The following is a 23,393-nucleotide window of genomic DNA, read 5'->3' on the forward strand; positions in this document are numbered from 1 at the left end:
ACTTTATTCCTAGAGCTAGTTATACTTAAAATTTACTTAAATTAAAATCGCAGTTCTTTTATAAATCAATGAATGCACTTGTACCTACATTCATCCCGAACTAAGTCTATCGTTCAACTGAAAAGTTTCGCTCAGTTAACTGGTATAAAAAGGGCGTTAGGATTCGATTAGTTCAATTTCCTTTACGCAACAAAAATTGCAAATTGAAATATTTTTTGCTTTAAAAAATAATTGTTTCCTTTACTTTCCCATGGTTTCGTATCACAGGTAGTTAGAGATGTAGATTAGATACAGATGCTAGTCATAAACATGTATGGCAATAAAAAAATGTGTATAGTGCAAAAAACATACTCTTACTGGCCCGTTAAAATACACGAACTGTAATTAAAAATAAATAGAGAGCAACTTCATAGGGCCTAACAGGAGTGACTTCGCCGCTAGGGGCGCTAGTGTTGAGAAAGGTCTCGCGCTCATGCGCACAACAAACGTCAAAATTGTGTATGAAAACTAACCATCCACAACACCGCCTCTAGCGGGGAATTTAATCGCGATAGTACCCAATTTTCTCCATCTCATATCAGTCCATTTACAATTTCTGAATAAATATTTACAAATCGTCTTTTAGGTAAATGCTAATGTGCAATGTGTTCTTAATTTTGTATTTCTACGTTTCATGTTTACGCCTCGGAAGTGTTGTCTCCATCATGTGGCTTCTTCAGAATACCGTCGTCTTTTTCGGAAAGCGTTATTGAGTATACTGAACTTTGGTCTGAGAATCTGTCTCTGTTTCTCCTCCCGAAAATGCCACTGCGAGACAAGGATGACACTGTTGCGATGGATATGTTATCCCTGTCTTCCTGAGGAACCACCTTCCATATCAGTAGAGCAATGCCGCCGAAAGCCGTAACCACCAGAAACATTACCAGGGTGATTTCGCCAAACATGCCTGTGATATAAATGTGCTTTATGTGAATATGATCGAATGTGTTTAATTGAAGGGGCTATTTTCCAATCTATCCAAACAAACAAATCATAAATTGTAAAATAATTATTGATTTTGTTAAAATATGATATCATTGGCAAGAAAGATACCACGACCTTAGGCTATAGGGAATAAGTCCACAGTGAGATATAGAGATAATGTATTCATACTCTGTTCAGTCTCCTCCTTGTCGGCCTCGAGCCTTGCAGGCTGCAGCTCGTTATAATCCAACTCCCGGTCGTCGGGCTCCGCGGACCCCGCGCCCCCCGCGCCCCGCATGTGGTGCAGCACATCGCCAGGATTGGCTTTAGGCAGGTTTATACCCGCGCGGACTGTCAACGTCTCTGGCTTGTATGTGCACAGCACTAGGAAGCTGGAAATGTTCAGCCGTGTTAGCAATATTGGAATTTCTGTATTTTTTAAATCATCAACCAATGAACATTATAAGGCAATTTAATTGATTCCTAATTTTAATACCGTCTTTATTTAATAAACCGTCAAGTACCCTAACTTAATACAAAATTGTGATATGATTTAGTATAATTTTGCTTATCTTATGAGAATGATCTATGAATTCATATTCCATCGGTTGTCAGTATAATTACTAAGCGGCTAGACGGCAGAAATAAATAACGACAAAAACGACAGTTACGTATTTCGATAGTGGAAAGAGTCATGTACCGTCTCGTGCTGTGGGTAAGGATGGGCAGGTTCTCCTGCACGATGACATATGTGGCAACGGTGGTGTCATTAACGTCGGAGCCGCAGTCCTCGTGCAAGATGCGCAAGATGTAGGCGTCTTGCGCGCTGTTGGGGTTCCCCTGCAGCGCGCAGCGCTCCGGCCCCCCGTCCGCGGCCTCCACCGCGATGCGCCCGCCGAAGTACGGCCCTGTCGACACTTCCACTTCACTCGCGTGCGGCAAGCACTGCGTCGCTCGAGCGGAAACTGAAAATATCACCGGATTTTTAATCTCGTCTTATAAATAGACTGTGGGACTTAAAATTATTTGCCAAGTGATTTGAAAAAAAAAAATTAAATGATATCTACGTGATGTTTATGTAAATGATATCTAATAACATCGTAATATTTACAATAGTGGTATTTCTATGTTATGTCGTGAATTACTTCTACTGTTCTTGTCGTGAATTAAGATTTGGAGAAGTTTTATCTTCAGTAGATACTATTACTTATACATATATAGATACCAGGCCTACCTACTTATATACCTAACACTTTTTATCGATAACAAAACAATACTCACATCCCTTTGTCGGCACTATAATAATTTTAGAGCCGATAGAGTTAGGGTCAGCCAGGTCACGGGCGTCCCGCTTGACAGGCCGCACTTCGAACGAGTAAGTGGTCGCCATCCGCAAACCTGTGATCCGCGCGCTGTACATGCGCCCGCGTCTGCCTGAGGGCTGCATTGTGGTCGTCGACGCCTCGGGTGCTCCACGACTTGATTTTTCCTCCTCTAAATCGTCTATTACCTAAAAACAAAACTTCAAAATTAAATTTCTTAAAAAACCCCTCGTGAAGAGAGATGTCGGGATGACCACAAAAAAATTCAAATAGATAATCAGAACTTTTGTTTTTATAGTCAATTGATGAGTTTAGACTCTAGAGACGCCACTATAATAACCACATAAAAATATCAGTTCGATTTATCTGGTTATCAAATTATCCATCGCGTCGCGTGCCATGCGTGACAGCATCCTACAGAAATAATAGAATTGCTTCAATTTAGCCAAAAGTGGAGATTTTAATCAATGTATGGTTCAGACGCAAGATGCGTGTAATCGCAGCAATGGTGTCTGGAGGCGAGAGTTGTCGCCTGTCGCAGTCACGCTTCGCCCGCGAGCTGCAATTATCTCCCGTTTGGACTGCACTCATTAAGGGATTAAGCTTCACGATATAATGCACTTGCAATGGTTACATCACGCTTATCAAGATCATTTTTAGAATGACATAAAAGGCAAGGCAAAATGCCAATTATTTTATAATACGCACAGTGATATTGCAAGCCTTGCTCCGTGAGTGTTCAGGTAATAAACTACTTTTGTCACAAGTGAAGTACAGGCATTAAATAAGGCAACATCCTATTATTTGAACACAATTATAGTCTGTGATAACTGAAGTAAAGCGACTATGAAGTTATAAGTACGTAATAATTAATAATACTTACCTAATCAAAAAGTTTTAGCAGAGCGGGCTCCACTCCAGTACCTATTACCGTTGCCTTATATGGGTATACCTAGGTATACTCGACGGGTCAGACGTTTGGGATGACAATTAAGACGGTAAATTCTTATATCATCTCATGCAAAGTAGACTATAGTATTCAGCACGCATCTACCTTCGTCCTACACCGATACTGCCCCCATGCCTGCAGCTCACAATAGTGCACCTGGAAGGCCAGGGGTCGGGGCTGGTCCTCGTCCAGCTGGCCGTACTCCCAGCGCAGGCGCACATCGCGAAAATCCGGCTCGCCGATCAAGTGCAACACTTCTGAAAATATTGATTAAAAAAAGTGTTTTATGGTAACTCAAAGTACCTACTCAAGACGCATAGCGGAATAAAGAAACACATAAATTTAAATTTTTTGTTGGGGTGCTAAACACTCCATATGACTTCAATTAGGTCAATAATTGTCATATAGGTACATTAATTTATATATGTATTATATTCACCATGCTTTTAAATTTAACATATTATAATCACAACAATCTGGTATATAATTCCTATAACTAACACAGCCATAACCAGCGATCCAGACATGCTATTAACCCAATGACTTGTTCATTGAGCCGTTCTTGCTACCGATAACTAAACCATGACTGTCGTAATGAGAACCCGCACCGTTGGAATCGGTTATCCCTGCGGGTTGTAAGAAAATGATGGGATTATAGGTCTAGTAATACTGGTTCAAATTATCAGTTAGGCCCTCGAGGCGGCAGTCTTGCAGAATTATAATATATCTTTTGTAGTATTCACCGCCACACTTGGAAGTTTTGTTAATTATTCATCAAGTTCGTTGCAATGCATGGTCCTATGCGATCAAAAAGTGGAAGTTTGCCATGATGATTTTTGGTTAGTATCCTATCCCTATTTACTGGAGGAACCTTATCAACTACCTACCACCTTATTAAAAGCCATCAATTATCTTTAAAAAAATCTACTTGTTGTCTTCCAAGATGTCTGTTGTGATATGATACGGTAAGAGCCTTGTAAGGTAATTATGATACCTTCATAAATAAAACCAATTGATCCATACAGACCACTCTATATATATATATATATATATATATATATATATATATATATATATATATCGATCCGAAACCATAAAAAAATCAAAATTTCATAATGATGTATATTCTTATTTATGTCGGGCGATGTCGATCAAATCAATCCGATTTTTCATTTCGTTAAAAATTGTCATTCATAACGACAATGATTTTAAAAAGTGGACCGCCAATGCAGCTCCAAATTAGAGAGGTGACTTGCAGATCTGCACCAATTTACTCTGTGTTTGGAAAGTTTTTGGGTTGTTAAAAATCGGATAAGACTTGTTATGGACTGAACACGAAATTGAATGAAAGGTTTTGTTATTTTCGTGGCCCTCGCAATTTCCTATAACAAAGTTAATATTTAGGCGAACTATTCATTAGGCTAGTGGATTGTTAACCAAAGTTCGAGAGAATCAATTCCCATACGAGATACTTACCTAAGTACTTATTTACCAAACCGCAGTAAGTATAATAAAGAGTACAGCAATTATCAACAAAAAAAATCAAAGTACCTTGTCGTAATGTTACCTTGATATTGTAACGTACACGTTGTATTTACCTAAAACACACAAATGATTAATTTCCTCATTACTAACGAACAAGCGCCGCCGGTAGACTGCTGACAGAAGGTTCGATACGAGGTCAAAATCTACAATTGAATCAAACCTCAATTTGAGCAGTACTCACAGAATTGATGCTCATTAACATTTGCACCGCGCCACCGCTGTCATGGCGGATGTGTGGTTCGTATGATTCACGCTTTTCAGCGGTGCCATAGGTAGGTACCACGGTCGATACGGTACTGTGTAGTTCGAGATCCAAATTCATAATTTTATAGATATTGTCACTGTATCTACAAGCATCAAATATTTTTTGAATTCAAATTGTTATAAAATAATAAAGGTGTTTCTCTCCTATTTAATTTTTACGGTTTAGTAATAATAAATAAGCTATATCTACATGAAAACCAAGACCACTCTAATTAGTCAAAACAAAACATATTTGCATTTTCAACCAGGAGTCATAACAGTAACTTATTGCAAAAAAGGAGGACTACAGGCTATCGGTGATCCAGAAATTTCGAAGACATGAAAAACACAGTTAATTTCACAAAATATGATGTGGGCGTTATATGCTTTGGGAAATCAATGAAAGTGATGAAAGGTTTTTGTAATGTAGACAATAGTTGTAACACTACTAATTGCACCAAAGTTGCGCGTGAGCATTAAAATAAATTGAAAATCTTATTATAACATATACGAAGAGAGAAAGCATGTTGGAGAAAATGTAAAAATTATAATTTTGAACTATTCGTTTCCTAAGGGAATCAACGGAATTATCATATAAAAAAAACACCTGCCTCATAATTTTGAACGTTCACTTTCAAAACGAGCATGCAGAGGTGTTTTAAAGGCGTTACCCATTTATTAGCTGGACAGCGAGAGTGATTATATTCATGTTTTTATTAATGCTCTACTGCGAATTGTCTGATAGGTCGTTATATGAAGCCCAAAGTTAGGTACTTGACGTATTTTCATGGTAACCTACCGACATATTATTAAGTTGATGAACTTAGCTAGACAAATAAAATTAGCGTTAGGTATTTAGATGCCTTTAAAAGGCGTGTGTTGTTATTACCTACGTACAGTCTCAGCACATCAACCTACACAAATTCATTGCAAACTCACCGCTATTACCTATGGACTTGATGTGTTTTTGACTGTACAATTTTATTACTATTCACGGTGGGAAAATATGACGTGAATATGACAGGCAATAAAATTTTGAATGTTAGTTCGACTCGCATTTTGATATAAATGTCACGGTTGTGATTCAGTACGTAATGATAATGACGGATGTAGCATGTATGACCCGCCGACTGGACCATAACGCTCATTGTTGACCAAATTATTTCTGCTTTGAACACGTTTTTCATACTAAAATAAAAATTCTCTTTTATTTCCACATGGTCAATTGTAGAAAGTGATTAGTAATCGACCAGCGCTAATCTACAATAAAAATATATAGATGTGCAAAATCGTTCTTCCTCATGCAAAAATTTACCAAACGTGATACCAACATACCAACGTGCCTAATTATTATAACTCTGACGATTATTATTTATATAACTATCGCTACCTCTGAGATTCTGATTCAGAGGAAAACCCCATTTTTTACTCAACCCCGTTAGAAGATATGTTTTAGGTGAGAGGTTAGTTAGGAGTTATCTCCAAAATCCTTTGACCGCTTAGATACAGCCCTGCAAAAAGTTTGTAATCCAACAGAAACTGTTTTTCGGCACCAAAGAGCAAACGAATTTAGGGCTCTACTAGCTAAAGGTTGGTTATTGTAATACTGAAATAATCTAAAAACCTAAGTAAAATGTTTATTGTCAGTTTATATTTTTATGGATGACGTGATAACAGCGGGCGAATCGGCGCGAATCGGTTCCATCCAGCAAAACAAAAGTTTCACGCGTCGCGTCGCTTCCTGTGCGGGTTTATGGGGCCATCTGATCTGAGGTGACACGGCAGACCGCTATATAGCACAAACTAAAGAAAATACGAACATAGTACATATTGGGAAATAAACTTTATTTTTAAATTGCTTTACTATTATTTTGTGCTGCCCCCCGGCTCGGGCGGCGAATGTTTTGAGTAAATCCGTTATCATTACAAAATTTGCTTGACAGGTAATTTATTCGTATTTGGTTTCAACTATATTAAGAAATAATAAAGACTTTAATTTTTTGTATGTTGTCATTTAAACATTCATAAGCTTAATTTTCCATGTTTCTCAGTAAAAAAATCCAACTGTAATATCGTATTATTTCTAACCTTTTCCACTACTTGGCAGCAGTGGATTGAAAATAGCTTATGATGTAGATAAGATAATAAAAGCGTACTTTTGCATCCTCGTCATTTTCAGCCACAGCATAGACGCGGTAGGCGCCACTTCTAGAAACGCAGCGTCTCTATGCAGTATGCAATTCGAGTCGCTATGCTTCTTTCTGACAGTAACGGTAAACGGATTTGGTTGTCAGCTTTTGTTTTATTCGCTCAAATTTTAACGTATTTCATTAAATTTTAACTTCAGCACCAAAGTCTGAAATAGACAATTCATATTCAGTTATCTGTGATCAGCAGTATCTGCCCATGGAATCAGTTGGTACTCCGTACAAAGTACTTACTAAATTCATGATCTGCCCACAGTTATTCAATTAGGTACCTATATCTTGTCCTCTCGGATACCTGCGGTGGACCTTCAAACTTGGCTGTTCTTTTTCTGAAAATATGATCATATACCGAAGATTGATATTTCTTTTATATTTTTATTTATTTCTAGCTGCCCGTCTCGGCTCCGCTCGGGTAAAGCCATACCTACTAAAATATATTTTTAAAATATGAAATATTAAAATAAATTTTATATTTTGTATATAGAAATAAGTAGTACCTTTATATTTTATTATTTATTGCTATTTGTATTTATCCTATTTGTAAGTTTTATATTTACACTGTCATATTATGTACATAAATAAATTAATAAAAAAAAAATTGAGGAAAATTTCATCAAAATTTAAGTAGTTTTGTGTTTTTTAAATACAAACGAGAAACAAAATTGCATTTTTTTTCTCTTTTTCTAATACCTAGTCACGCTATATTTGTTGACAATCACAAATTAAACATCGACATCTCTAAAATTTATTTACGCGTAATGTTTTTTTTTTATACAATTTAATCAAAGTCCAATTAATGTACAATGGCATAACACGAAGTTTGCACTCAATGGAATAGTTAATAGTCCAGAACCATGACAATTGTCCGCGAGCATTGTAGACACGCGTCAGTGGCCGCACGTCCGAGAACTCCATGGCCAGATTGTTTTAGTCTCCGCCGACCCAAGACCGATGGAAACCTGTAACGGGCCTAACTGTGCGGATCCCTATTGAGGTATCTTAGCCATGATCCATATGAACGACACTAAAAATACGTCTTCTTCTTTGCGTGTCGACGGCATAAGATAACGAGAACAAGTCAAATGGGAAAACAGAGTTTACTGGGTATATATTGAGCAAATAGCCGCGAAACTCAAAGGCCAGGCCAGGCAGTGACAGGTAGCTAAAGCTGAGTACAATCTCCATATCGTATATGACAATCATACTCATACACCATGAGTAGAAATTATTTAGAAATAGTTATATTTTAAACATCCGTCTCTTATACAATCTTATTAAAACTGCATTGATTTCCAGCAATGAGCTTGCCTGATGGTGATCGGTTGGGCGTCCATAAGGTACAGGACTTAGGTATGCAGAGTCTTACTTCCTATCCTATAGCTAGGTATAGGAATACCGAGGTATTCGTGGTATTCACAGAATGACTAAATAGAAAAATTGGTGCGATTCCAAACACCAAAATGTTCTTAGTTTTTATTACAAATCAACTCGCAGTAGAAACGTGCTTTCATTCAGTTCCGAGAAATCGTGGACCACGGCGGATTTACGACTTTCATTGGCTGATAATGATAACGAAACAACTCATTAATTAAAATCCGTAAAATCCTCTAACAAAAGACATCAACGGCTCATAATTTTTATTCCACCATAAACTATAATGAACAACTTTCCCCTCATAAAATACTGAAAATATACATATCTAAATACCTAATTTCTATAGCGAAAGGGCTTTTGTAATGCTTATTTTAAGATATATTGTAAAAAATATGGTCAATCCCGGAATGAAAACACAAATAAAGTACATCACATCAATTCACATGATAGAAAGTTTCGTTCGTGCTTTTTTTACAGGTTTTATGTAATTCATTCACTTATCTATATATAATTAGGGTAAATTCGTCTCATCCATCGTATTGTAGTCCGCGCGTGTATAATCACCATTTTGGCATTCAATTAAATGTGACCCAGTGCCGGTGCCGGCACCTCACGCCGCGTCCCAGAACAAAGGAGATGGCTCTATTACAGCTCCGTCGCCAGCCTCCCAGACATCATCACAATAGTATCCAGCTAAGTAGTTTTACCAGTCGAATTGAGGACATATTTACGTCAACATATATTGAAATTAAATACTTGCAAAAAATGAGCATAGAGATCGAATACAATTTAGATAATTGGTGCAGAAGCTGAAGATTTTTTTATGGTTAAACTCTGAGTCGAATTTGAAAAAAAAGAAAACTGAAATAAAAAAGCGTTTATTTAAAGCTTAACACAGAACACAAGTACTGCTTTAACAAACAGTTAAAGCAGTACTTGTTGGAGCCAGCAGATGTGCTCTATAAATTTAGTAGTTAAATAAAATAAGTAATGTAAAATAAAGTAACTGCAAATTACGAGTAAGTTGTATACTAGATATTACAACTATAAATTAATATCTGCCACATAAATATTAAGATAAATACCTGGTTTTTATGATCAATTAATAACCGAGTAGATTTTTTTACTTTTACGTGGTAATTATCCATTTTAATTTTTGTTAAACTTTTCTGCGAATAAACATATATAAAACAGACAAAAGTTTCTACTACCAATTTTATGCAAATTGCGTTTTTGTACTGGCAAGTGTTCAGTAAACTATTACTATGTGCCACTAACACAGCTTTTCCTATCAAATGACGTTCAGAACAGAACTACTCTCTTATACTCTGTAAAATCCACAACAATATCAATACATATAATAAAATTGAAGAAAGGCCAAATTTGTACATATTATAAAATTGTACATGGCCAAATTTGTACATGGATATTTTAAAAAAAATCTTTATGGAATATACTTAGTTACTGATATAGATGAGGAAAATATAGTTTTGGAAATTTTGGTCTGTCTGTCTGTCTGAACGCACATCACTCGAAATCTACTGGACCGATTTGCTTGAAATTTGGTTTGTAGGTACCTTATATACCGGGTTAACATCTTAGACACATTTCATCTCGGTAAATGGTCAGGTTCTCGTAGGATAATTGAAAAACTAATTATGAATAAAAAACGCCTCCGAATCCCGGGTTAACATCTTATAGACATTTCATCTCGGAAAATGAGGAGGGTCCTGTAGGAAAATTAGATACATTTCATCCCGGTAAATGGTCAGGTTCCCGTAGGATAATTGAAAAACTAATTATGAATCAAAAATGCCTCAGAATCCCGGGTTAACATCTTATAGACATTTCATCCCGGAAAATGAGGAGGGTCCTGTAGAAAAATTAAAATAACAATCCACGGAGACGATTTACTTTAAAATTTTGTAGAAAGGTGTAAACAGAATATAAATGTTTTTATCGATTAAAGACTAATATAGATATAATGGGCGCAGTTTGTATCTATATATCACTATATAACTCTTCCGTTACTGAGTGATTGAATGACTGACAGACTGACTGACAGTCAACATACACCCGAAACTGCTGGGCGGGAAGCTGAATTTTTTATGTAGGTGAGTGAAGATGAGCACTAAGATAGGATTTTTGGAAATTCTACTCCGAAGGAGGTGAAAGAGGTGAAAAAGTGTAAATATGGAAGTTTTACACCGTTGAAGTTAGTGAGTTGAAAATTTGAATTTGGTTGTTTACAACAATACGTGTTTCAGATTTTTCTGAAAATTAACCCTCAACCCCTTTATAAGAGGGTTGAAAGATTGTATGAGACTTAATACAATTTTCAAGATAAAAAGCTGAAAATTGGTACACTTACTTTTTGTAGTAAATAACAGTAATAGTAAATACAAAAAATGTTTAATTTACGTTTGTGGTTAATAAAAAACCGGGACGTAAAACGTCATGGAAAATGGGACTGCACGCGTTGCAGAAAGTGGGAGTGAGAGTAGGAGCGGGAAATGGGAAGGAGACATGCAGCAGGAAACAGAAAATTGAACGAAAGATGAGAAAAAATGCGAATTTGAATCACATATATTTTTTACCAGTCTTACAGAGTACGCGACAAAAAAATTACTGAGATTTTGCTATGAAATTCACGCGTGCGAAGCCGCGGGCAAAAGCTAGTAATAATATAAACTATTTACCTACTCAAGATTATCGAAAGAGGAAGGGTAGATTACCGGAGCTAATATTCAGATTTGATATACCTATTAATTCTGTTCTTTGTATAATTCCACGAATTCATGACGAAGTCGTCGCCTGTATTCCGAAATTTCCGTATTAGGCCGGGCCGGGCTAACAAAATAACTTCAACTGAAAAAATATTAGGTATACATAGGTACATATAGTAGGAATACATATTATATTAGGTACATATTTCATCATTCCCCATCATTCTTTTTTCTTAAATATGTAGTTGTAATGAATGATCCACATTAGAATTCGGAAGATTATTACCTTGTTTAAATACCAGGTGCGGGTTACAGATTACAGTCAGGTGAAAATTCTGGTTTTGTATAAACTTGACCGAATCGTTTTTAATTTCTCTCGCTCGTATAACCGACTTGTACGGTGGTGGTCGTTCGCCCACGCGCCTCATTTGCATAAGTTAAAGGATTATGACATTCTGTCTACTGACCCACACATTCTAGCCATTTATCATATCTTCGCTATGGAAAGTTGCCGAAGTACTTACAACTTGCCAATAATCTCTATAAAAATACAATAAAATGTTTTCTTTCTCTTGGCACACGTATTTCGGTCATGATATGTAACGAGTCGGCAATAACGAAAGGCAGAGGTGTGCTGGAGGTATATGACGGTGTAAACAGTTGTAACGGCGGCGTTGTAAATTGGCAATAAAACTGATCAGTTTACGGTTGTGCAACAGGAAGAGTGGCGTCAGGGTTGATTGCAGCTCTACTGCACCAACTAGCAACTGCCCCACCGCCCGCGGTCAATTTACCGCTGCTATTTTACTGTCCCTCTGATCTCAATTTTCTCTGTGTGGGCAGGTAAAAGCGCGTAGGTATATTAATATCCTCCTTATATGTACAATGTACAAAAATGGAAATTTATTATAGTTAAGGCAGTTAATATCGAAAAGGAGGATAATAAATATATCCATTTGGAATCTAAAATATGCGGCCACTTAAAAATCACTGTTAACCAAAGATCTCCTTACACGGCTCGTCGTGAAAGACTGTCAGGGTCCTGTCGACCTACTCTGCTGCCGTGTTTACACCTACCGGATTTATGGTAGAAGCGCATAATGCATGCATTTCAACGGTACATTCTTGTCCTAATGCAGGCATGTCGATGGCATGCTGGAAAGTAAGCGTTTGCATATGGTATTACACTATAAGTATACTAAAAGCTGAAATATCTGTTCGCGGTGATATATCCGATTTAAAATAAAAATATTTTATCTGTTTATTATTTCCATATATTTATGAGAAAGACTACAAAAATCTCGAAATTTCCACAAAGGCGACGTCCGGGGCACAGATACGCGGTACACCGATAATATTTATAGTAATATTGAAATGAAACTACTGATTGCGGAAATTAAATGCGTGCATTGAATGAGTCTTATAAATTAAAAGTCAGAGATTTATTATATTTTACGCGTACGATATTTCTAATTACCCTACAACGATTGTGTCAATCATTATGATGACAAAGCATTTTTGCTTTGAGTTCACGTTGAGAAACCAGTGGTAGTGGTAGTGGTGGTGGTAGTGGTAAGAACTTAATACATTACAATATAAATACAATAATAACTACCAATCGAATCGTTCTATTATTACCTGGCTACTTTATACTTCCTTAACAATAGGTACCTAACCTACCAACCTTAACAATGAGATGTGTAATATAATTTGCAGTAATAAGCTGCGGCGCTATCAATGGCCGTATCAAAAACGTAATAGCTAATTATCGGCTCGTCTCTAGTCAAACCCGTCCAGTGAAAGCAAGTTTCACACATGGCCCATTTGGCACGTAACAAGAGTAAGTGTAACGACCACGTGTTTTGGTGTGACATTTAGCATTTCACTCATTAGTCGCGATCGCAAGTGATGTACTTGTTTATTGAGTGCGGTCTGCGCCAGCAGTGAGGTTATTAAAGCCAAATATTAGTTTACATTGAGAGCAATATTGCTGTTACTGTCACTTCTTCAAAAATCGCAAGCACAATCTACGCTCGTATACCACTAGGAATTAAAATATAATATGTATGATATTTAACAATAATTATGTATTACGACTATTCCTCTTGTGCTAAATAATACGGGAACTTAACTATTTCATTTCGTTAAAGTTGCACAATCTTCAGGAAAAAGTTCGTGTTAAAAGCGTTCAAACTATAAAAATATATTATAGCTAATTCAGATTATCTCACTATGTGCGAATGCTATGCTAACGAGCTGAATGTTAACACGTGCATAGTAATTTGGTGACAACATAGTCTCTGTGGCACAACACATGAGTCGGAAGATTTATGTGTTAATGTGAGAAATGTTGTACAAAACAATGACTGTCACACAACGGTATAATTTATAATATGCTTGCTTCAAATATTTAAATAATAGATTAAAAGCAAGAATTTTGTTCATCAGATCATCATTCGTAAGAAGTAGTATTTTCCTTTCCTATCGAGGGTGTTATTGCTAAGATAACAATTGAGTTTTTGTAAAATATAAGTAGGAAGTGCAATATAGACAAGTATCGTAACATAAGTTAGATGTCATTTCAATACATCACACAAAACCATAATTTATATATAAGTAGGAACATAACGATGAATAAAGCCGTGCATTCTCGTTTTTGTTGTCATAGCGGAAACCCATCAATCTTAGCGCAAGTGTATGTCCAACAGATCCTATCCTATTGACCTCAAAATAAGGAGGGAAACAAGAACGGGATCAGGCAGTAAAATTTAGCTACAAGAAATATCATAAAAGAGCTGAAGATAAATAAATGTGCAAATTATTAAATTGTACATGCACCGCATTGTGATTCCGGACTGCTCTTCTTCGTCTAAAAACTCTTCCCGAAAGTTTAGCCTGAGTAAAGATGTGTCCATGACTAAAGCTGTCGCTGGCACAACCAAAAAAATCTCATTTGCACAAAATTTATGTTGATTTACATAGGTAGATTTCTAGAAAGTAGTAGATTGGATACAGATACAAACATGTCTCAAATATCCAGTACTATTCATGTATCATGTTACGAGTTGACCTGGGATCTGATACTCCCGCCAAGCGCGATTCCTATACTTCCAAAATAACCAAAAAATTATATATAGATACACCATTAAGTAATGGTCAGTTCCGGTCACATTACATACAATGAGGGAATTAAGTAGATGATAGATGATCACACACATGAAATCCAAGGACATACAATTTCAAATATACATATCACACATCTGTGTCTTTGGCAATCTTTAACTTGCTTTTTACAATCACGACTCACTTTCCTTTTGCATTGCTCAGTTTTTGTTTGCTAGTACGCATGCCTTCCAAAGTACCCATACATATAAGCTGGAAGGCATGCGTAATATTTCTTTCGCGTGTACATTTTCACGTAGGTATTCGTCATCGCTGAACGTCGTGGTATCATATGGAAATAAACACACAATTTTCTTTTGCCATTTTCTCCTTAATTTCAAACATTAGTAACCCTAGCCTAGCCCTTGAAGCATATCTATTTTTTACAGATATTCTAATTCAAAATATTGACCCAATTGCAGTTGCCCCAATCCAATCTATGTCATGTAAACAATGAAAATAATGAAGATGGACGATAGCGGCGACAGCAAGAAGCCTGAGGCAGGCTGACGCGACTAACTGCATGAAGTAATGAAAGTACAGAAGACACAACACGCATAGCCAGCGTCAATGATGCTCGAACCAATGCAACTAAAGGAGCGAACCATCATACAACAATAGACCAAGATCAAAGCGTCAACATCATCATTTGAAGCGACATAACTCAGCCTATTACTGACATGATTAAAAGATGGTGATTCTAGAATGGAAATAATTTTCAGTCAGTCATGTAATGTATCATCCAACTTCCAATAACAGTTATAATGAAATGATTCGAATAAGTATGGTTGATCTAGTTGAAAGAGCCTTCTATACTTTTATCATTTTACGTACCCAGTCAGTTGTTTTGTTCAGCACAGCTAATTTGACCGAAGCTATCTGCGAGATGGCGCGATAAACTGTGCAGATGGGAGAGCGTCCCGCTGCGGTCGCGATTGCGATCTATGGCACAGATAACGCATGTTTAACGTCCCCTGCCAACTTTAAATATGTCGCAGATATTCAGCATACTAACGATGCTATTCATACAACCGTTATGGTGTCTTACATCGAATGCTCGGAGATAGGGATGCTCTCGCGTGCAACTGCTGCATGAAGCTACCGTTAAGGTTATGTCTGTTATGTGGGAAAAGTGTGAAATATTGATAGATTGCTGTAAATGAGCATTGTTGAGCGACGCCGGACGATTGCGTAAACGCGGAGCGTGCGACAGATTCCACGGCTCCCGTTAGCAGGTTGACTCTGAATACGTAATTAATGAGAGCCTGAATTGCATTGTACTAGGTAATGTAACATATATGCATATTGACATAACGTGGTTTTTCTTACTATATAATCTACTGTTATTAGCGATTTACTAATTTTATTTGATGGATTGAATATGTGTATAATAAGTAAAGAATTTTGTTTTCTAAATATGAAACTTTTAAGCTACCTATTAATTTATTTATTTAAACTTTATATTGTACAAAATACAAATAGTAAACGTATAATAGGTGGATTTAATAATAAAAGCATTATATAACAGTGAACCATTGAGTCAAACAGATAATGATATGTGGGTGCAAAAAATCAAAAACAATTTATCCCTTTTTGCCGACGAAAAATCAAGCCTGAAAGTTACTGAATATCTAAACTTTAGAAACTTACTGTTGTATTTTTTATGAATTCATAATCTATCATAATTTAATAATACTAACAAAGTTTCTAAGTTTTTTTGTATCCCTACTTGCTATGGACGAATGTCTGAAATAAAAAATAAGATTACAAAATATATTTAGATAGATTATGAAATAAATTTTGATATATACCTATTTATTAAGAACTTGGTGAACAAACTATAAAGACATTACAAAACATAGGCTGGAAAGGAAAACAATATTATTTGCTTTTGTTGCAAGAAGCAAGAGTTCATGTTGTTATACGCACACGGACGTGACAACATTGTCGTCTGTTTCAAAATTCAATCAAAACTATATATTTGTGTTACTGACAATAGTACGCCAGTGTTAACTAGAAGTGGAGTAGGTAAGTGTTGAAACGAGAATGCAATTAAAGCTAAGACTATAATATTATGTCCATCTACACGCAAATCTACTATTTCGACAATTTACTCGGAACGTGAGTTTAGAAATAAAGACATTATGCATACAAAATGTAGTCTTATAGAATATTCTCATACAAATTAGGTTAATCGTCACTTCTACCTGATTCAAGTAACTACATGAAACATAGTTTGATTGCCGCACTTTCTGTAACATTTTCTACAAACAGCATAGGTTTATTTTTACCAGAATATATTGAGTACAGTAATAAACACCAAAAAATATAAATATAAATGTTTGAACCGGACCCAACATTTATATATTTTGTCCAAATTTTGGATATTATTCTATATTCGACTTGTAATGGCATGTGTCTACGCAGCGAACGTATAACTAATTTTATAAGCATTTATTTCTAGGCAGAATTAAAATTTTAAATTATCAATTGTTAGCTCTGAAAACTAGTAAGTAACTGTTAGGTCTAAGCCGTGTTAACCTGTTTTTTTAAACAAGCACACAGTTCAACGATCTTGCAAATTTATTGTTTAATCCTAAAAAATATTTTGTTTCTATGTAGATATGCACTAGGTACGCACTATTTAGCTTATATTTTGTTTGATATCTAGATTTTTTTTTTCTAAAAAAATTGCGTGTAATATTTCAGAGGTGAACCACTGACCTAATGAATGCAATGTTCATAGATAACGTATCGAAGTAGAATACAAAATCGGCATGCAGAAGTAGTTTTTCAGTCTTTACAGGCAAGTTGAAACTTAAACCTACTTATATCATGCATATCATAACATCCACTTTGTGTAATTAATATTTAGCTAAAACTACATTTTCTAAAAAAGAGGTGAATCCAAAAGATTATCTCCTCTTTCGATTGTAAAATCTCTAGTTATATATGTAACATTGATTGAGTTTCTAAAAAAATAAGGTTGCTCGAATACAAATTGATTATTATATATATATTTGTTTCCAAAGTATAATAATAGATAGCAAATACTTTATACATAATATGTAAATACAAACGTATTAAGCTTACCATCATCCGGATCAATTTCAGCGATGGGAGATACAGAAGTGATTCGCAAAATAAATCCAATTACGAAGAAATTTGCGCGGCAAAACATTATGCCCGGCCGATTGGTAAAACCACATACATTAATATTTTCTGTTTGAGATAGAATCGAAGACACGATTGTTTTTTTTTATTATTTTAAAAATGATCGTGTCGTCAATGTAAGTATTCGCGACCGCGCGAAAGTTTCTGTCGGCAGTTACGTGCGTGAACGACGCGGTGCTCTACTCAACTAACAATCCAGGTAAAGTGTACTGAAGAGACAGCGCGCTTTTGGTTGGACAGTTATTATGTGGCCTCTAGCCGTGGTTGAAAGGATTTGGAGTTCAAAACACAGTATTTGCAGGTGTAATGAGCCTACATTAAAAATACCAACTAGCACAATTAAACATTGAAAACAATTGAGCTAATTTAAGTAACAATTTTAAATTGTAGAATTGTATTTATGAATAGAGTATAGCCGATGTACTTGCATAATAAACAGAACACAACACTATTTTAGACCTAGTAAGTAGGTAGGTTAGGTTTAGGTATCCGTGAATGAAGTGTGAAAAATGAAAATCTAAAATCTGAATGGAAACTCTATTGCCTGTCTAGCAGCGTTGGTATTAAACATATATTTTATATCTGTATGGTAAAAAAAGATTATACAATACCCAAGTCTAACACCTAGGTATATCATATTTATAAAAAAAAATATAATAGAAATTGCAAAAATATCACTAACGTTAAACAAGCCGTAATCAGCTGACCCTGATTAAACGGAAATCCGTATTATGCTTATATTATATATACATATAATGTTATACTAATTCAGTCGACGACGATTCATTCACCAGCTCTTCAAGTTCTGTTTACAAACAAAATTGCCGATGTTACCGCGCATGCGCTGTGGCTGTTTCTCGCGCCCCTCACCAAACCCACCCTTCGCTCGCTGTGCAAAAATATATCCAAACATATGGTACATTTGACGCCAGAGAAAATATTTTAATAGAAAAAACAAATCGGTGAAGTTCCAAAATGGGTAATCAATTCAAGAATGTGGCTGTTATAGCTTGCCTGAAAACGTTCTTGTTTATTTTCAATGTAGTCTTTTGGGTGAGTGTTTTTTCTAATTTATTATTTGTATCTTAAATATCTCATTATAAAATACTGATATAGATTAAAACATATTTAGGTACACCACGCCATTTTCTGCGCCCTTTGGGTATCTACATCTTTATAGCCAATCAAAATATTTAACAATGGCGTTGCTTGGAACCCAGAAGAGTTGCTGCAACTGGTGGTTACGATTCTATAGCCAATTTCTTAACACGATTGGGCGAAAACGTAGTATTAAATTAATGACTTACTTGATGCCCTCTTAGATTACAGGTCTTCTGTTGCTGACCGTGGGTCTGTGGGCGGAGTTCGATCTTTACAAGTACATGGAGCTCTCCCCGGAATTCTCCGGAACAGCTCCACACGTCATGATCGGCATCGCAGGGCTGATCGTGCTCATCAGCTCCATCGCCTTCTCCTGCATCATTAAAGGACAACCCGTCTTGTTGTTTATCGTATGTAAAAGTTTCTACATTTTTTTTAATTTATCCGATGAAGAAAAACATCGCTGTGCACATGCACCCCGCAATGAAGAAGGCAACGATAAACCACTCCATTGTCCAGAAGGTCATTGTGTGTTACACTGATAATGTATGAAAGGCATGTCAATGGTCCTGCCCTGCATACCTGCGCAACCTTCACACACTAATATAGAGCTGACGCTAGTAACGATACTGACTCACTGTGGATTTTCTTCAACGCAAATTACTAATGAATGAACGAAATTTAAAGTTAACATGTAATTTATTTCAGTACGGTGGATTTCTGGCATGCATTTTCATGATGGACGCAGGCGTAGGCGCCTCCGTGGCCTGCTACAAGGACACGTATGCTAAAGGGCTTTACGATGGACTCACTCAAACGGTCATCTCTTACAATCCTCAGAAGGCTAATTTTGATTTCGCACAATCTACGGTGAGAGCAATAATATATCACATAGGTAGTTAATTTTTTTTAATAAAAAATATTATTTTTATAAATTGTTACAATGTCATAAAAAGGCAACATATTACAGTAACACAAAACCAGCTGGTTTTCATGCTTTCTTTTAGAAAATTTTCACGATGTGATAGGCTTATCGATAAATTATGTACTTAATTAGGTCTTAGTACCTACTTTAAAAGTGACTAAACATGACAAAATAATTGGTAGCTACATTGTTGCGGCGTGTCCAACTACACTGACTGGATGAAGATGTCGCCCCAAAGGGTGGTACCGATTTCCTGCTGCATCGACCCCAACAATTGCATCACGGCAAACTACGGTGATATTTATCAAAGGGTGAGTGTGGACAATTCGAAAAAACGTTTCGTTTTCACAATGTACATTTTCCTGACTCTAAAAATTTTAATCACGTTATTTTTGCCCTAAGCAATAGGTAAGTAGGTACCTAACCAAAGGGGCGCACAAGTCTGTGTAATGAATACTTACCTACAAATACTATACTGTCCATATTCATCTCGTTATCAAACACTTACCTAACGTTTGTTTTGTTATATTCTCCACCTATGAGTCTTTTATCTGAAAAGCTTTAAGCGAACGAACTACAGGACCGAGCGAAAGAATAGGTACCTATGTCCACCAATTCAAGAAGCTGGCTGAAGAAAAAAAATATATATTGATGCAACACGCCAATTCGCTATCTGTATTATAACCAAACACTTTGTTCTCTACCGACAAATTAGAACAGTGTAGTCGGAAACGCTTCCGTAGAATCAATCTACGCACTTTGTAGGGATTTACATATCAAACCTATGAATGGGTCAGAAACTAATAGCACACATCCACTTTGTACGCACAAACATGGCGCTATTCTCACAAAACAAATATTTGTATAACTAATATCAAATACCCTATTAAAGTCTGTAAATTTTACTTAGAAAAAGCATAAAATTATGCTAATAATTAAGTATCATACTAGGAGGAACTCCTATAAAAAATAACTCACTAAAATCGGAACTCATCCGGAGAAACTATGGGCGGGGGACCGAATGGTAGTTACTACCTTTCTACATAGGCAATTTGTAAATACGATTTGAGATTTACTTCCTTTTAGTATTTACTCTACGACTACATAGGTAACAACCGGTTTTTTGTACCTATGTGTTTTTATTTGGGATCCAAATAGTTTTTCAGAAGCAGAGTACAGAAATATGCGTAGTTAAAAATCCATTAGGTACTTACTCCTGGTACGAGACAAATAACAAGTGATATTCTTTTTAAGGGCTGCTATGAGGTCATAGTGGATTATCTGGAAAGCAACATGGACGTGTTGATCGGCATCGCTATCGGCACCGCATTGCTGCCGCTGCTCGGCACGGTCCTGTCCTGCTGCCTCGCCAGCTACATCAAAAAATCCAAATATGACGTCATGAATTAATCTCCTTTCTACCACCGCGACTCCAATCAGGCCTTTGTATTCCTCATACTCTACAGGGTATGCGGAAATTGAAAACTCAATTCTTCAATTCTTTGACTGATTTTAAATTAGATTTACTGTAGATGTCGTTAAAATGATAACAATTTATCCATTATAAACAGGATATAGCTACTGCTTGATTGCAATTGTATTGTTGCATATCTATTGATTGTATATTATTTTTATTATATTTGAAATATATTGATGTTAAATGAAGCATAACAAAGTTTATTAATTAAAAATATTTTCAAATTTAATCACACATTTACTAGTCTAACAACATATTCAATAAAGTCCCAATCTCATTACTGTAATTCAAAGCCTTGGAAAAAAATGTAAGTAGGGAATGAAGCAGGGAAGTTTATGTGTCTTTTCCAAAGATATTATCATTTCATAAGAATATTTATTACACCTTAATATCATAATAATTACATATCACCCATAATAATCACACTATACATAGAGTAACAGGCTAGTAAGAACTCGACTCTAAAAAATAAAAGTTGTGTACAATTTAAGAGATTTTTGTTTTGGTACATATATAAACATAATATTGATGTCTGAAGACAATAATTTAGATCAGTGCAGTTTAACAGATATTAAAACATAGTCAAATTTATTTTTAAACTATAACAAGGAGTGGTATGCACTTACACCTTAGTCTAGTCACTATCAGAACTATTCTTTTCTTCCTTTGTTTCGACGGGAGCCTCTTGCTTATAATGCCTATACTCTGGTTTCAACTCCCACATATTTTTATGTGGATTCTTAAGATTGTAATTGCAAACTTCTTTTAATATTTCTTTCAGGTACACAATAGGTTGCCTTGTTATCTGAAATTCAAAGAAAAATTGTAAATGCACTCACCCCACACCACCAAAAATAAAGGAGTGTATTTATTAGCCTAAAAGGCTAATAATATGATGGAAATAATTACTAATACTACAAAAATGTTGGACTGAACTTTATAAATAATGTGCTACTATTTACAGCTCTAGTGGTCAGTGTGTAGTGATATGAGATACAATAGGAGTGGTAATATTCTAAAATGCTGATGTACACAACTTTGTAATAGTTATTATTATCATGAGAATTAATAATAAATATATATCCTAAATTGTTATATGTATACATTCTAGACAAAACAGTGATAAATACCTTTTGCAAATCTTTAATATTGTAGTACTGATGTTTCTCAAATGCAGCAAACAGCATGTTGAGCACTGCATCTTTGTCATCTCGAGCTTTCTTGCCCTCTGCTTTTTTCTTTTCTTGATATTCAATCTATAAAGGAAGAAATCATATAGATTTTTTTTTTATAATTAATTGGTTTGGCATGAATGATTACATTGTAATATTTAAATAAACCTTTGATTAAACTTATGTATTGCAAAATATAATATGGAACTTACATTATGTCTGTGATCGGAAACAGGTTTAAAGTTCTGCACAATCCTATCCAGCTGCTGAACTTGTCTCTGAGGAATAGACGCTTTCCTGATAGACTCAGATTTCAGTTTGTAATAAGTTGTGTCTGCATATGGCTTACATTCAAGCTTTTGAACTATTCTACCTTCCATATACAATTTTTCAGATTCTGGTACTACAGCATCTGTAACTGTTGCTAAAAAAACATTGGTCAATTGAAATACATCACTTCCATTTCTCACTACCTGCTCTTCTGCAATATTATAAAATACTTACGTACTACATGTGAAAATACCCCCAGGCTCTGCCTTGTTACATTAGATACATCAAGACAATGTTCCTTTGGTATATTCTGTTCTCCAGGATCCTTCAAGCATAGAACTGCTTCAGATAAAGACAATTGCACTTGTGGTTTTTGACCAGGAACTCTTGATATTTTCAATTTGCCAACTTCTATATTTCCAGATGCTTTATCCCATTTATTTGCTATATACTTTGGTACTTTTACAAGCCATACACCTCTGCCGGTATTTGACAAATCCAGTTCACGGTCGATATGAGGAACATTACCATTCGGCGGAGCATTAGCAGTACTCATATTTCACGGAATTAAAAAAAAAATCAGAACAATAAATTAAAGCAATGCCAACATACATACGCACGTACGTTACCCACATAGAAAGTACTCTGTGTTACCCACCTCAATTCAATTTCATTGCTTTTATTTCTGAGCATTCGACTGATATAATATTTCTTGACATTTGACATTGACAATTATTCAGGATTTTAGGTAGGTACCTACCATAGATTTAGAAGTGCCCCGCG

At 35.7% G+C, this 23,393-nt stretch overlaps 3 protein-coding genes across 4 annotated transcripts; 1 reads left to right on the plus strand and 2 right to left on the minus strand.

The window, feature by feature from the left end:
• Positions 1 to 3: 3 nt before the first annotated feature.
• Positions 4 to 17,862, minus strand: LOC128677039 (uncharacterized protein). Its single transcript, XM_053757627.2, has 6 exons — positions 17,585 to 17,862; positions 3,340 to 3,491; positions 2,245 to 2,473; positions 1,664 to 1,928; positions 1,153 to 1,355; positions 4 to 946 (listed from the first exon to the last, which is right to left on the minus strand). The coding sequence occupies exons 1-6, from the start codon at positions 17,670 to 17,672 to the stop codon at positions 678 to 680; spliced, it is 1,206 nt and encodes a 401-aa protein (XP_053613602.1). The 5' UTR covers positions 17,673 to 17,862; the 3' UTR covers positions 4 to 677.
• A 577-nt stretch (positions 17,863 to 18,439) lies between these two features.
• Positions 18,440 to 21,395, plus strand: LOC128672405 (tetraspanin-7-like). The gene is made up of 5 exons (XM_053749536.2): positions 18,440 to 18,718; positions 18,988 to 19,176; positions 19,475 to 19,636; positions 19,874 to 20,002; positions 20,946 to 21,395. Exons 1-5 carry the CDS (start codon positions 18,641 to 18,643, stop codon positions 21,099 to 21,101), a joined length of 714 nt encoding a protein of 237 aa, XP_053605511.1. The 5' UTR covers positions 18,440 to 18,640; the 3' UTR covers positions 21,102 to 21,395.
• A 128-nt stretch (positions 21,396 to 21,523) lies between these two features.
• TfIIFbeta (Transcription factor TFIIFbeta) lies at positions 21,524 to 23,300 on the minus strand. Of its 2 annotated transcripts, XM_053749526.2 has the most exons (5): positions 22,845 to 23,300; positions 22,553 to 22,764; positions 22,299 to 22,424; positions 21,795 to 21,973; positions 21,524 to 21,629 (listed from the first exon to the last, which is right to left on the minus strand). In XM_053749526.2, exons 1-4 carry the CDS (start codon positions 23,164 to 23,166, stop codon positions 21,803 to 21,805), a joined length of 831 nt encoding a protein of 276 aa, XP_053605501.1. In that variant the 5' UTR covers positions 23,167 to 23,300; the 3' UTR covers positions 21,524 to 21,629; positions 21,795 to 21,802. The 2 variants fall into 2 exon arrangements, with proteins under 2 accessions (XP_053605501.1, XP_053605494.1); XM_053749519.2 differs by lacking the exon at positions 21,524 to 21,629 and having other exon boundaries at positions 21,775 to 21,973.
• Positions 23,301 to 23,393: the final 93 nt, after the last annotated feature.

This window comes from Plodia interpunctella, chromosome 1, assembly GCF_027563975.2.
Source record: "Plodia interpunctella isolate USDA-ARS_2022_Savannah chromosome 1, ilPloInte3.2, whole genome shotgun sequence".
In the NCBI taxonomy this organism is placed as follows: Eukaryota; Metazoa; Arthropoda; class Insecta; order Lepidoptera; family Pyralidae; genus Plodia; species Plodia interpunctella.

Coding starts and splice junctions, on each gene's coding strand:
- LOC128677039 (XM_053757627.2), bottom strand. CDS start 17,672: ATGTTTTGCCGCGCAAATTTCTTCGTAATTGGATTTATTTTGCGAATC. Junction 2,474..3,339: donor AGTATCGGTGTAGGACGAAG/GTAGATGCGTGC, acceptor TTTTGTTTTTAG/GTAATAGACGATTTAGAGGA. Junction 1,356..1,663: donor CTTACCCACAGCACGAGACG/GTACATGACTCT, acceptor GAACATTTCCAG/CTTCCTAGTGCTGTGCACAT.
- LOC128672405 (XM_053749536.2), top strand. CDS start 18,641: ATGGGTAATCAATTCAAGAATGTGGCTGTTATAGCTTGCCTGAAAACG. Junction 19,177..19,474: donor AACCCGTCTTGTTGTTTATC/GTATGTAAAAGT, acceptor AATTTATTTCAG/TACGGTGGATTTCTGGCATG. Junction 19,637..19,873: donor TTGATTTCGCACAATCTACG/GTGAGAGCAATA, acceptor AATAATTGGTAG/CTACATTGTTGCGGCGTGTC.
- TfIIFbeta (XM_053749526.2), bottom strand. CDS start 23,166: ATGAGTACTGCTAATGCTCCGCCGAATGGTAATGTTCCTCATATCGAC. Junction 22,765..22,844: donor GGTATTTTCACATGTAGTAC/GTAAGTATTTTA, acceptor ATGTTTTTTTAG/CAACAGTTACAGATGCTGTA. Junction 21,974..22,298: donor ATATTAAAGATTTGCAAAAG/GTATTTATCACT, acceptor TTTGAATTTCAG/ATAACAAGGCAACCTATTGT.